Source organism: Antrostomus carolinensis, unplaced genomic scaffold (assembly GCF_000700745.2).
Source record: "Antrostomus carolinensis isolate BGI_N321 unplaced genomic scaffold, ASM70074v2 scaffold44142, whole genome shotgun sequence".
Lineage (NCBI taxonomy): Eukaryota > Metazoa > Chordata > Aves > Caprimulgiformes > Caprimulgidae > Antrostomus > Antrostomus carolinensis.
In genome coordinates this window covers 1-11,457 of record NW_010301034.1, presented here as the reverse complement: position 1 = coordinate 11,457, position 11,457 = coordinate 1, and the positions used below count along the sequence as shown (strand labels likewise).

General features: G+C 43.5%; 1 protein-coding gene across 1 annotated transcript in view; it reads right to left on the bottom strand.

Moving 5' to 3' along the window:
- Nucleotides 1–10,073, bottom strand: part of RPTOR (regulatory associated protein of MTOR complex 1) — a gene marked incomplete at both ends in the record, with an annotated part of 63,223 nt that extends 53,150 nt beyond the window's left edge. The window contains 5 exons of the mRNA XM_029083844.1: nt 1,350–1,460; nt 2,722–2,805; nt 6,280–6,381; nt 9,302–9,377; nt 10,047–10,073. Coding sequence (XP_028939677.1) covers nt 1,350–1,460; nt 2,722–2,805; nt 6,280–6,381; nt 9,302–9,377; nt 10,047–10,073 — 400 coding nt within the window. The remainder of the gene's footprint in view (nt 1–1,349; nt 1,461–2,721; nt 2,806–6,279; nt 6,382–9,301; nt 9,378–10,046) is intronic.
- Nucleotides 10,074–11,457: the final 1,384 nt, after the last annotated feature.

Here is an 11,457-nt window from a genome sequence, read left to right as displayed (position 1 = left end):
TCAGATTGGCTCCACCACCAGAGAGTGATGGATGGCACGACACTCCGTGTAAATTATACATGAGCCTACTCTGAAACATACCTGGGGCTGAAGCGTCAGCCATGGAGAGGCATGCATCAAAAATCAGCTTTTCAAGGGTAGCTTTAAGATGAATAGTTTTCATTTTCTTTGCTTTCTGAAATCCTCTTAGGATGTTAATGAAAATATATTTATAAAACTAAACCTGACAATGCTAAATCAACAGTGGGGGAAAATTCCAACAAATTCAATATTATTCTCCATACTGAAATGGAAGAGATACAAAAATAAACCCCCAAATAAGCAAGATCCAACTTCTACAAGCAGTTCAGACAATTTCATAGCATCTTATAATCATTCCTGCAATTACCTATGCACACCACTCCTAATAATTTTATATTGCTCAACTAATTGCACCCACAAACCACAGAGTCATATATATGATGACACAAATTTACTTACAATTACTTACCTGCTTAATTATTTATTAAAAAAACCCACAAAACAGAGCCCTGGATAAGGCCACCTTTAAAACTCAGGGCTCAGTTTTTAAAGCTTAATCCTAAAGATGTCAAAATATTGTAGAGAAGAGCAGAATCGTGGACCCATGACAGGAATAACCTGTCTTCTGTCGGGGGTGAATAGTTCTGTGCTCAACCATCTTCCATGCATCAGCACATTCATTAGACTTAGAGCAGGACTTCCAAGTTAAAGTCACCAAAAATTACCTTGGCTTTATTGCTACAAAAATTCTCTGTCTGAAGAGTACCCACAGCCTGTTTTAACAACAGAGGAATAGTCCTGAACAAAACAAGTTTGGTAACAAACTAAAGCGAACAAACTGAGGGAGCGTGTGAGTTTGTGCCCACGTGTTCTCACCTGGGAACACGTGACAGAAGAGACAAGTGCATTTTAAGCACCTTCCCAAATAAAGATGCAATCATTGAGACCTGATGGCTTTTACCTGGAGCATCTACACCCCAGAACCAAAGGGGAACTAGAAACTGGGAGATGTTAACGTGATGTTGCAGCATTAACAGACAGAGCAAACCTGCCTTCACCCCGCGCAGGTATGAAGATTTGGGCAGCCAACCTACCCAGTGGCAGCACCTGCATGAGCATTTTCTACCCAAAAAGTTTCAGGAAGCAGCTTTCATACAGGTGGGATAAATTAATGAGATAATATGCTGGTCTCCAGCTAACGCAGTGTGTTTTTGAAGTGCCTCAGGAGAAAGTCTCAAGTCTAAAGCAACTGAATAAGCAAATGGGGTTTGGGGGGAAAGGCACGTTGCTGAAACTGAAAAGAAACAGTCAAGGTCAGAAGTACTCACACTGTCCACTGCCAGAATTTTGGCCCAAATGAAGACAAGAAGTGGTCTCAGCTCACGAGCTGAACTTTGAAGCAGCTTCAGCACGTAGGGGAAAATGCCAACGGACAGGGCCTGGGGAGCCAGAGAGAAGAGCAAACCCTGGTCAGGGCTCAGCTTCCCTGCAGAGCGGCTCCGCGCAGGGGCAGGGCTGGGCGCTCTGCAAGGATGCGGCAGATTTAACGACACAGATGAGAAATCTGGTAGAAAACAATTTCATACATTTCTAGCAAAGAGGGGATCCCTGTGTATTCCTCCATTGCTCGTTTTCATCTTGGATGTCACCAGATATTTTCAGACTCGTTTGGTCCACGGGGACTCGGAGTTAATCTAGCACTGGCGTTTACTCGTTACAGCCTGTGCTATTTTATGCTTCATGATACGTTGCACTCTCCTCAGATGGGGCCATTTCTCTCACAAGTAAACATATTGCAAAAGCTCAATAATTACAGGCTTCCCACTGGAAATTAAATAGGCTTCTTGCCTTACACAGAGTTTTTACCAAGTCTTTTCCATGGGATTAGAGACTATGCCCACAGGAGGACATGGAACACGTGAAATCTTTGTGAATCCTACCGTGACTGCAGATACCCTTCCCAAAGCACAATGTAAAGTTAATGGATTGCACTAAAATCACCTTTAATGCATAATTTCTTTCTACCACTGAGAATTAAGCTGTCTGAGAAGGCCTGCAGAAGGGAGTCTTGGCTGAGATGAAGGAGGAAAGTAAAGGAAACCACTAAAAAGTCTCACCATAGAGCTATTCTGTGACCAGCCAGTGGCTCGTCTTCATTACTTCTATCAACAAATAGCTCCATTTACAAGAGTGTTTTAAACTGCTCCTCTGCTTAATTCTTATTTATTATCTGCACTGTATAGTCACTTTCCAAAATGCAGAAGGCAGCTGCCGCCTCCTCAGAAGAGCTTATAAAATCCAGAGGAAGAGAAGAAAACAATGCAGCCAGTGAGCTGAGAGAGCAGATGACAAACATGTGTGCTATTTTCTTGTTATTTATTTTACATAACAAACCTTCTTATTTGTCCCGGATATTTTCTCTGTTTTGTCTCTTACAATATTTTACACTAAACTGTTCCCAAGGAACTTCTCTTTGGTGTATGGCAAACAAACAGGTCTTCAGCCTTTTCGATTAATACAAACCACTTCTCTTTTAGGGATGCTCGCTCCATTTCACACACATGTACACATAAAACACTGGTCATCTGTAAAATCTGTCCAGTATCTTCCACATCTTCCTCCCACAGATCATCATTTGCATTTATTGACTATACTGAGGTAAACTAGACTTTTACAAGACAACATGCAACATCCACACACCAAGCTGACTGCCCAGGGACCCAGGTCCAAAAATCTTCCCAGCAAATCAAGAGCTCGCAGTCGATGTACCTGGCTCAGCAGCACCTGCAGAGGAGAGAGAGAGACAATGGTTATTGCTAAAATGAACAAAAAAATCCTTGGGACTGCAGAGGAAATGTCAGAGGACCTCAGGATTGTGACATGACTTTGAACAAACCGATGGTCTGAACGAAAAAGCTGGAAGACAAACCCTGACTGCTGAAAACCTTCACCCCACTGAGCAGGGTCACCACTGCCCCTCCTGCTAACCCTCTCCTGCACGAAGCTGCTGCAGACACACGTTTTCCTAGGACTGCAGTTATCCTCGGTCTCCACGCCACTGCTCCACTTGTCCTCTCTGCTAATTCCTCTCCAGCACAGCGGTTCCTGTGCAGCCCAGCTCTGCCCAGCTCTGCTAGCGGGAAGCAGCCCCTACGGACTTCAAATATTCTCATCGGACCACCTGCCTTTCCCCAGTAAAGCAGGAACACGATGGTACCTGCAGGAAGGATTCAAAGGTGAGGGAAGTGCCCAGCTTCCCATTACTCAAAGCAGCTCAGAAGCAGAAAAAGAGGCTTTGCTTTCCTTGGCAAATCGAGGGAACAGACTTAAGAGGGAAGCAAAAGGTCACGTTAGTCGTTAATAAAAATCTCATTAAAACGGAGTCTGACAACGATAATGAGGTGGTAGTTTACTGGCTTATACCTACCCTGGTGTGAAATATTAACAGACAGACTTTCAGTTCTTAATCTCCTTAAAAGATGTAAGATATTGGAATGCAATGTTTAATCCTCACTTTAAATTGAGTAACATCCCTCAGCATGAGTCTCAGCAAAAGACTCGTTGATTTAGCTCTCCAATTCCATCTCCTTCTCAGTGTTTTTCCACAGTACATATTCAAATTAAATTATTTTTCATGTTTAATATTGAATAATAACTAAATTACTTGGCTCATGTCTCATACTATGGATGACTGATACGAGATACTAGAGTTGTGCAGAGAAAATCCAGAAGAAAGAGACCAGAGGATGTGTTAACTGCTCTAATAATTTCACCTCTGAATATCAGAGCTCATGACAGGTCATAAGAGAAAGGATTTTGGTCATCCTGCCCTAGTTGGCACCAGCCTGTTCCATAAACTTACTAGAGACCTTGGCATGATGAACAATGTGCTTTGAAGATGCCCAGCACAGGAAGAACAGGGGCAGCTGTTTGAGCTGAAAAAAGACAGGACACATGAGGTGCAGGCCGCTTACGCTGACATGGGAGGCATACAGATTTGACAACGTTGTTATTATCTGACCTTCAGAAACAAACAAGTAAATCCACAAATTCTGTCATAGCTGGGAAAAAAACTGATGTTTTTTTCCAGGTGAAGATACAAAACCACATCTCAACACTGCTAGCATCCCACAAGAACCTTTAACCAAATCAAATTGTGTCTTAAAAGCTCCATTTCATTATTTTCAAAAACAAAAAAGCCATCAGTTTCTCTCAGGTTTTTATATTCCCACTTCCCAAACTGATTTGCACAATAACCTGAAGCCAAAACCAATACAAATTCTAGAAACTTGGATGAGGATGTGGGGAGTCTATGCAGAATTTATGAGCTTTTAGTAAAATGATGAAATTGCTACACTGTGCCCCTCTGTGCACACAGTGCTGTGTCACACCCTCCCCTGACATCTGTCCATCACTATTCCTAAACAGAAGACAGGGAAGCTAATTACCTCCACACATGCAAGGCAGAGATTAACCAGTACACAAGAGGGTAATTTAGAATTAACAGCCCACATTTTAGCAGGAATCTCCTGACAAATGCAGGCTGGAAGAGGGGGACTGCAGCAGCCGCCCCTCCATGGCGCTCTGGGGAGTAAGTGCTACCCTGTGTGCGTTGGAGATGGCGTGGCAGGAGGTACCGCCCCAAGGATCAAGCATCTGCCACTCAGGCTCGTTCATTCTCTGCATGGTCTGAACTCTCTTTGATGACTTCTCCCCCCTCTGCACCAGGAAGCCACCTGTGTCTGCTCTGCCCTGGGCACAGCAAGGATTTGAAATGGAAAGCAGCTTCTGGAAGTCAGTAAAAGGCCATTGACAAAGGACCATCTCCCTGTCCTTTACACAGCCAAGCTGTGCATGGCTGGCACCATGGCCCTGGCACTCACATACTTCCTTTCCCTGGGGGCACATCCAACATGGGAAAACAGAACCAACCCATGTCAGCCTACAGCAGCATAGTCTAAGCACTTCCAAGCAGTCAAAGCAAAAAGACCTCTCAAGAGAGGTCTGAAATGTACTTCCTTTCCTCTCTTCATCAGTCGGTCTCTGATTTGAAGTATCTCAAATCTGTTAACAAACAATCTTATTCCACTATACAATTAATATGCTTTAATTATAAGAACAACTACATTGTCCTAGCTCATTTTTGCTCCAGGAAGGAAAACAGGTTCTTTGCCAGGTGCCCTCTCAATTCCACTGCAATGTTAAGTTACCTGCAGAGCCCTCTGATGCCAAATAATTCACTGGAACGCAGCAAAATTGGTGCTCAAGTAGAAGGCTGCCTTCTCCCATTGCAGTGACAGAGATAAACCATACCTCTGTTTGTCCAACTGATCCCTCAAGGCTTGGGAGGCTCAGAGAAATTAAGATTTGGTCTTACAAAGATTGATGGTGCTGTCGGTCACAAAACAAGCTGGTAGTTAACAGAGGGAAGGTGAGTCTTCTCCCATTTAGTGAAAGATATCACATATCCTTGTGTAAGTGACTGGAGCCATGTTCCTTTAAAGAGAAAGCTGCCTGGTAGAGAAGAGACCACAGCTACCTTGACAAGAGTTTATATTCCTGTCAATACAAACTCCTGGGGAGGAGAAGGCAAGAGCAGATGGCAATTGTAATACGTGCTTTGCCATAAAATATTATTTGAAATGAGGTGTTATGCTTCTCCTAGATTTACTTCTCCTTTATACATATGAACTTTGACTAGTCTGAGCAAATCCCTACCAGAACTCTATGTTCCTTCCAGGCATGGTCTTCAGAGACTTGTTTCTATGTTCTTGCAGCAAAATTTCAGCATCACATTAAAGGGAACACTTTCCAGGCTGTAGCAGACAGATAAAGAAGCCATTTCTAAACTATTCACACTGCAGTAACTTCCACTCTCTGCAAACAAAGAGAAGATAAAGCCTTTGCCTGACAGAGCTGGCATATAAGAGGAGATACTACAGGAGAAAACAACAAAGATGTGCTACTCTGTGAAGGAGTCTTGCTACTTCAGAGCAAAACAGAACCTGATACTGTTGAAGCTGCAAATAAACTACAGTGGGAAGTTTTGCTCGATGGCAAATGAAGGTACGAGGGAAGAAAAGCACTTTGTCTTCATCTGCACAGGTCTAGTAAACAGGCAATCAGCTCTAATTAATCCTGAAGGAGCCCACGTAATTTATGTACCCAAACGCCATCTGGTCAGCAGCAGAGGACTCGGCGGGCAGGGGGAGGGACAGACCGACACGGCGCGGCCGAGCCCCCGCCCCGGCCCCTCACCTGCAGGACGATGGGGAGCTGCTCCGGGGGGTTGCGGTTCTCCACGCCCATGGTCAGCCACACCTGGAACGCTGTCAGCTGCTCCGCAAAGAAGGGACTGTGCTGATGGAGCAAGAACAGGAATGCAAGTTTGGTTAAAAAAAAATATATATATATATAAAAAACCCCAGATTAAAATGTGGAGCGAATGGTTTGGGCGCCTATGGACTCGCACAGTTGATTGTTTCCAAAAGCAATTCTTTTTAATGGGCAAACAGTTGTTTGGGTTTTTTTTTTAATGTACAAAAATTTTTCAAAGGCTGGCAGGTACAATTCCCTTTAAATATGCTGGCATTCTCCAATATAAATGTTTGGAAAAAAGGAGAAGGAAAGAGGAACAGGAAAAGATATCACAAAAGGTCTTGGGGAAATCTGGGTAATCTTCTCCACATGAGAAGCAGATAGCAGAGCAGTGGATTTATCTGCTCTGCGGAGGCAGTTTCACTCCTGTAGCAGCACACAGTGGTACCTCTGCCCTGTCCACAATGAATAGAGTCCAACAACAATGAAAAATATGTCCATCCACATCTCAGTCTTCCCTGGCTGCCATAAACCTCTCCTACAAACAGGTGTCCGTTCAGATGTGCTGGTTTGGGCTGTAAGAAGGCTGCCTCCTATTTATCAGATTTTTAATTCAAGCTTTTTATTTAGCTATCCATCACTTCTGACACCTGTAAGGCAGTAAAAGGACTTCATACAGGGAAACAAAAAATCAGAAAATTTACTTAAGATACCAAATCCGCTAATTTAGTTAGAGATAGCCTGGTAGTGAGGGTAAATGAGCCCAAAAATAACAAGCAGAGTGCTACAGTATTTAACAGCCTTTAGACTAGCACCATACTAAGGATGTGAGGGGTGGGGTGAGCTCCCATCAGCTAACACCTACCAGTTGTACTTTGGCACTTAGTACTTAAGACAGTACAATTAGCTGTTATTTTACAAAATGCATCTGAATGGCATCCAGTAAATCTAAGGGACACCAGCTCATATCACCTCTAGACAGAAAGGAATCTGGATTAGGGAACAGCAAATACACACAGAGAAAATACCACATACTTTAAGAAAATGTGTGTAACTACGGCCCTGCTCTAAGGAGACATGGTCCTTTGGGGGTGCACCACATCGGGTGGTGAAATGGGAAGTTTATGTGGTGAGATCTGACATCCTGCAGCACATCTGAAGTCCCTGGAGTGCTGCTCAAGTGTTGCAGAGCAGCTCGTGTCTCCTCACACCAATGGTGACCAGCTGGTCCCCAGCCAATAATGTGACATTTACTCCCCAGAGCAGCGCACCCTCGACAGTCCCTGGGGGCACCAGCACCCCCCGCCAGCGCAGCGGCGCTTCAAGAAACATTCCTTTTGTCTGTCGCAGCAAGTACGTGGTACAAGCCAGGGACGAGCAAGCACTGACCAAAGCACACAGCAGCTTCCAGTTAGAAATCCAGAGGGAAGCAGAAATCAAGGGGGAGGGTGGCAGGGAAGGGATGGGAGGAGGGAGAACAAGCCAACCCAAACTCGCCAGAAGCCCAGGCGCTCCCCTGCCACCCCCATATGAGCGCTGCGAGCCCGCAGACCCTTCTCCATCAGGTTATTGTATTTTCCAAGTCCAACCAGAAAAATACACCTAGAGAATAAGCAGGAGTCAGATGCACGTGGTTTATAATGTGCTGCTGAAACAAAACAGCCCTGAAGAGATTATCAATTGCTTTATCCAGGGCCAGACCAGACTCTAAACCCGCAGCGGCCAACGCGGCCAGTGAATGGATGGCAGCAGGTAATCCTGTGACTCACCCAGGCGTTTGACATCGCAGACACTGATTGCTGCTTCTGCCAGCCCAGTTATGAAACAGGCTGACTAACCTGGATACCACCACGCCTTCCCCCTGCCTCGCATTCAACAGCAATTTCTCCCAGGATTACCGCTGGCCGGCAGCACCTAACCTTCTCTAATATACACTGCTTCTTGCTGGGCATAAATCAAGAGGTTTGAGGGCAAAATGTTGATGAGAACACAAGGACCAGATCAGAGGTGTGCAACTGTCTGTCTGCTCCAACCATCCGTCACAGTGCAGAGCTGAGACCCTTCCACTCCCTCCCAAACTAACAGCCAAGTTTCAGCCTCCTGTAGGTGTCTCATGGAGAAACGGTCAAGGGGTGAAGATCTGTCCCCTCTCTACAGAGCAGGGACAAACCTACACAGTGTTAATCATGCTGGATTTTAAAGGAAAGTGTGAGGAAGGGCTCAGCAGAGGACCTGAGCCTGCCTTTACCTCTATAGCGCCCAGGCCAGCAAAACCTTCTGGAAGTTTGGTAACATAAATAAAATGCAAGAATGTTACTGTAAAATTAGAGAGAACATCACAGTGCAATAGGTATCTGAGGTTGTAATTATTATATAAAGGTTTCCATTCATGAAATGTCAAAGGAATATCAAGAAACATCCATCCTGACTACAGGAATTTAAGCCAAATATAGTAATATAAATTTTACTTTTCTGCTGAGATTAACTAAAAGAGAAAAAAACCTCAGTAACTCACATTAATGATACTATGCTTCGGACACACCCTCAACCTCTAGTTTATGTTTATTTTAAAATAACTCCACTAAGAGATAATTTTTGTATTAAAGTTTTCAGTTCAAAAATGAGGCTGGCATGTTGGGATTTTTTTTTGTAACAATACTGTTAGTCCAGACTGAGTGCTCTGAAATTTTAAGATTCAGGTCTCAGGCATCATTCCTACTGGGAGGAGTTCCGTCCCCACCAACAGCTGAATCAGACACCTCATACAACAGTGAAGAACTGGGAGGAATAGATTGAAAATCAACTTTAAGTGAGGTGAGTAGACATTTACAATTTTCCAAAGATATAAACTCTTAAACCGCAACAACTCCAGACTCAACAAGCCAAAGTGATAAGCTGAACTGAGGTTTCAAATAATGGGTTAAACTGGGCACACAGCATTTCAAGATATTATCCAACTTACCCTAAAGGCAGTTCCTTCCTCTATAATTGTAGGTAATTGGGAAAGGCAAATATCAACTGCAAGGTCCCACGCTTGCCTAGAGGAAAAGGTGAAAGAGAAGAGAGAAGTCAGTACAAGCCGTCCATAATTAATACCAAGGTAAATTTAAGTTCTGATCATACAAGTATGTGGACAAAGCAGTGTTGTCTGACTGGCTTAGAAATGCTTAATACTCCCTTTTTTAAAAAGTAGAACGTATGAAAACTATTCGGAAAAACAGGGAGACTGTCTAGTCCAGCATCACATCAGGCTGCCCAACAAAATGCAAGTGAGGTAACAAGATCCAGGCTCAAGTTCACTGAAGCTGCTCCTCTCTGTAATGCAGGAAGAAGCCAGAGTGAACCGAAGATTCATGACATACCTGTCCTCATGCAAAAACCGATGACATTTTTTAAAACTAGAGAAAATGAACTCAGTCCTGAATTAGCTCCAGCCCACAACCCTGCAGCACACATCTCTGCATCCAACACCTCGCTCGCTCTGTGTTCACGTCACATCAGCCCAGGAAGAGCAGCCCTGCTGACAAGCCCTCCAACTCGCAATCCATGGATACACCTACACCACCACACTCATTGTCCTTTCCCCCATCCCCGAGGCAGAGGCTGTGTCACTGCACGGATCACAGGAAAGTCACTCAGTCTCCATTAATCGGGGCTGGGTTTTGCGTGGCACCCTTGTCGACAAAGACTGGCTCTACATGACTCACCCTAAGGATGGAGGGACGTACACTGAACTAGAAGCAGAGAAAAGGATTTAAAGATTTCCGTTTTTTACACTTATCTACTCTACTATTTAATGGTTAAAGTATCATGACCTACAATATTTTAGTGTTACAGGTCTGACAGCACGTAAATTACAGACAGGGGACAAGGAACTCAGTACAAACTAACAGAGTCTGCTTCAAAATGCTTCCAAACTAAGAGAGGACCAAACTAAAATAAATGCATTTGGTCTCCAAAGTTGCTAAAACGCCTCTAAAAAAGCAGAACAGTTACTTTTTACCCCAGAAATATTATCCCTACTCTATCCATAGATGTTCCATGTACTTTTCATTTTAACCTAGGAGCTGATGCACTCTGAAAGGCCAGTGAGTTAAACCACCACCCGCTGGGTTTCTTACGCAAAAGAAACTGATTTACTCTCCAGACACATTTGCTCTTCCATAGCTTGTGGCCGTCGTGTTAACATCAATAAGCTAAGCAATTTTTCTTCTCCCAGGAACATTTGCAGACATAAGGCCATAGGTGATAATCAATACAGCGTACTTTAGTTACCTGCTCTAATAAGTTCTTAAATCACCCTGTTTTGAGTCAAACAAAGCCTTCCATTAGAACAACTGCTGAGCGAAATCCATCCCATGAGCCTAACTGGCAGCTGTTCTCAACCAAAAACAATCCCTCCAATTAGATGGAAAAATAAACTATAAGGCTTTTGCATTTTTTCCTATGGATTCGAGAGATGAGCTTATTTTAGCCACCCCAGACCTTGTCCCTCTGCTTCACAGCATTCACCTTCCACTTGACAATATGCTGCCAATATAATTAAAGAGGTAATCAAGAGATAATCAAAGCATGGGCAATAAATGCTTCCCACATGGTCAATAAAGGCCCATGCTGGAGACAAAATGTTTACACAGAGCTGATGAGAGAGATATTTATTCCTGGTTGAGGCAGAGGCAAAGTCAATTAGTACAAATATAAAGACAATTTTACTTCAAGCAAAGAATAATTATTTCTGACTTTCAGGTTTCTTGGAGGAATGGGCGATACCACCTAAAGAAATTCTCTCAAACATTGGAAAATGTCAATACACAGTGCCTTTGAGATGAGCTTTACTACATGGGAGGAAAATGGTTTAGAGAGCAGAGACAACTAGTCTTATTTTGGCTGCTTCTAAAAGGATTCTGCATAGGTCATTGTACTGCAGAGGTACAGAGCTAAGATGCTGAGCTCCTCAAAGTCATCTTAGGTAAGAAGCACTAACGCAGCTATAAAAATGTCCAAAGCAGCCCTGCAAGGTCAAATCTCAACGATTTTAAGTGTTATCAGAAAGAACAAATGAAAACTTAAAAAGATACTTTAGTAGATTAAATATACATATATATATATATATATATA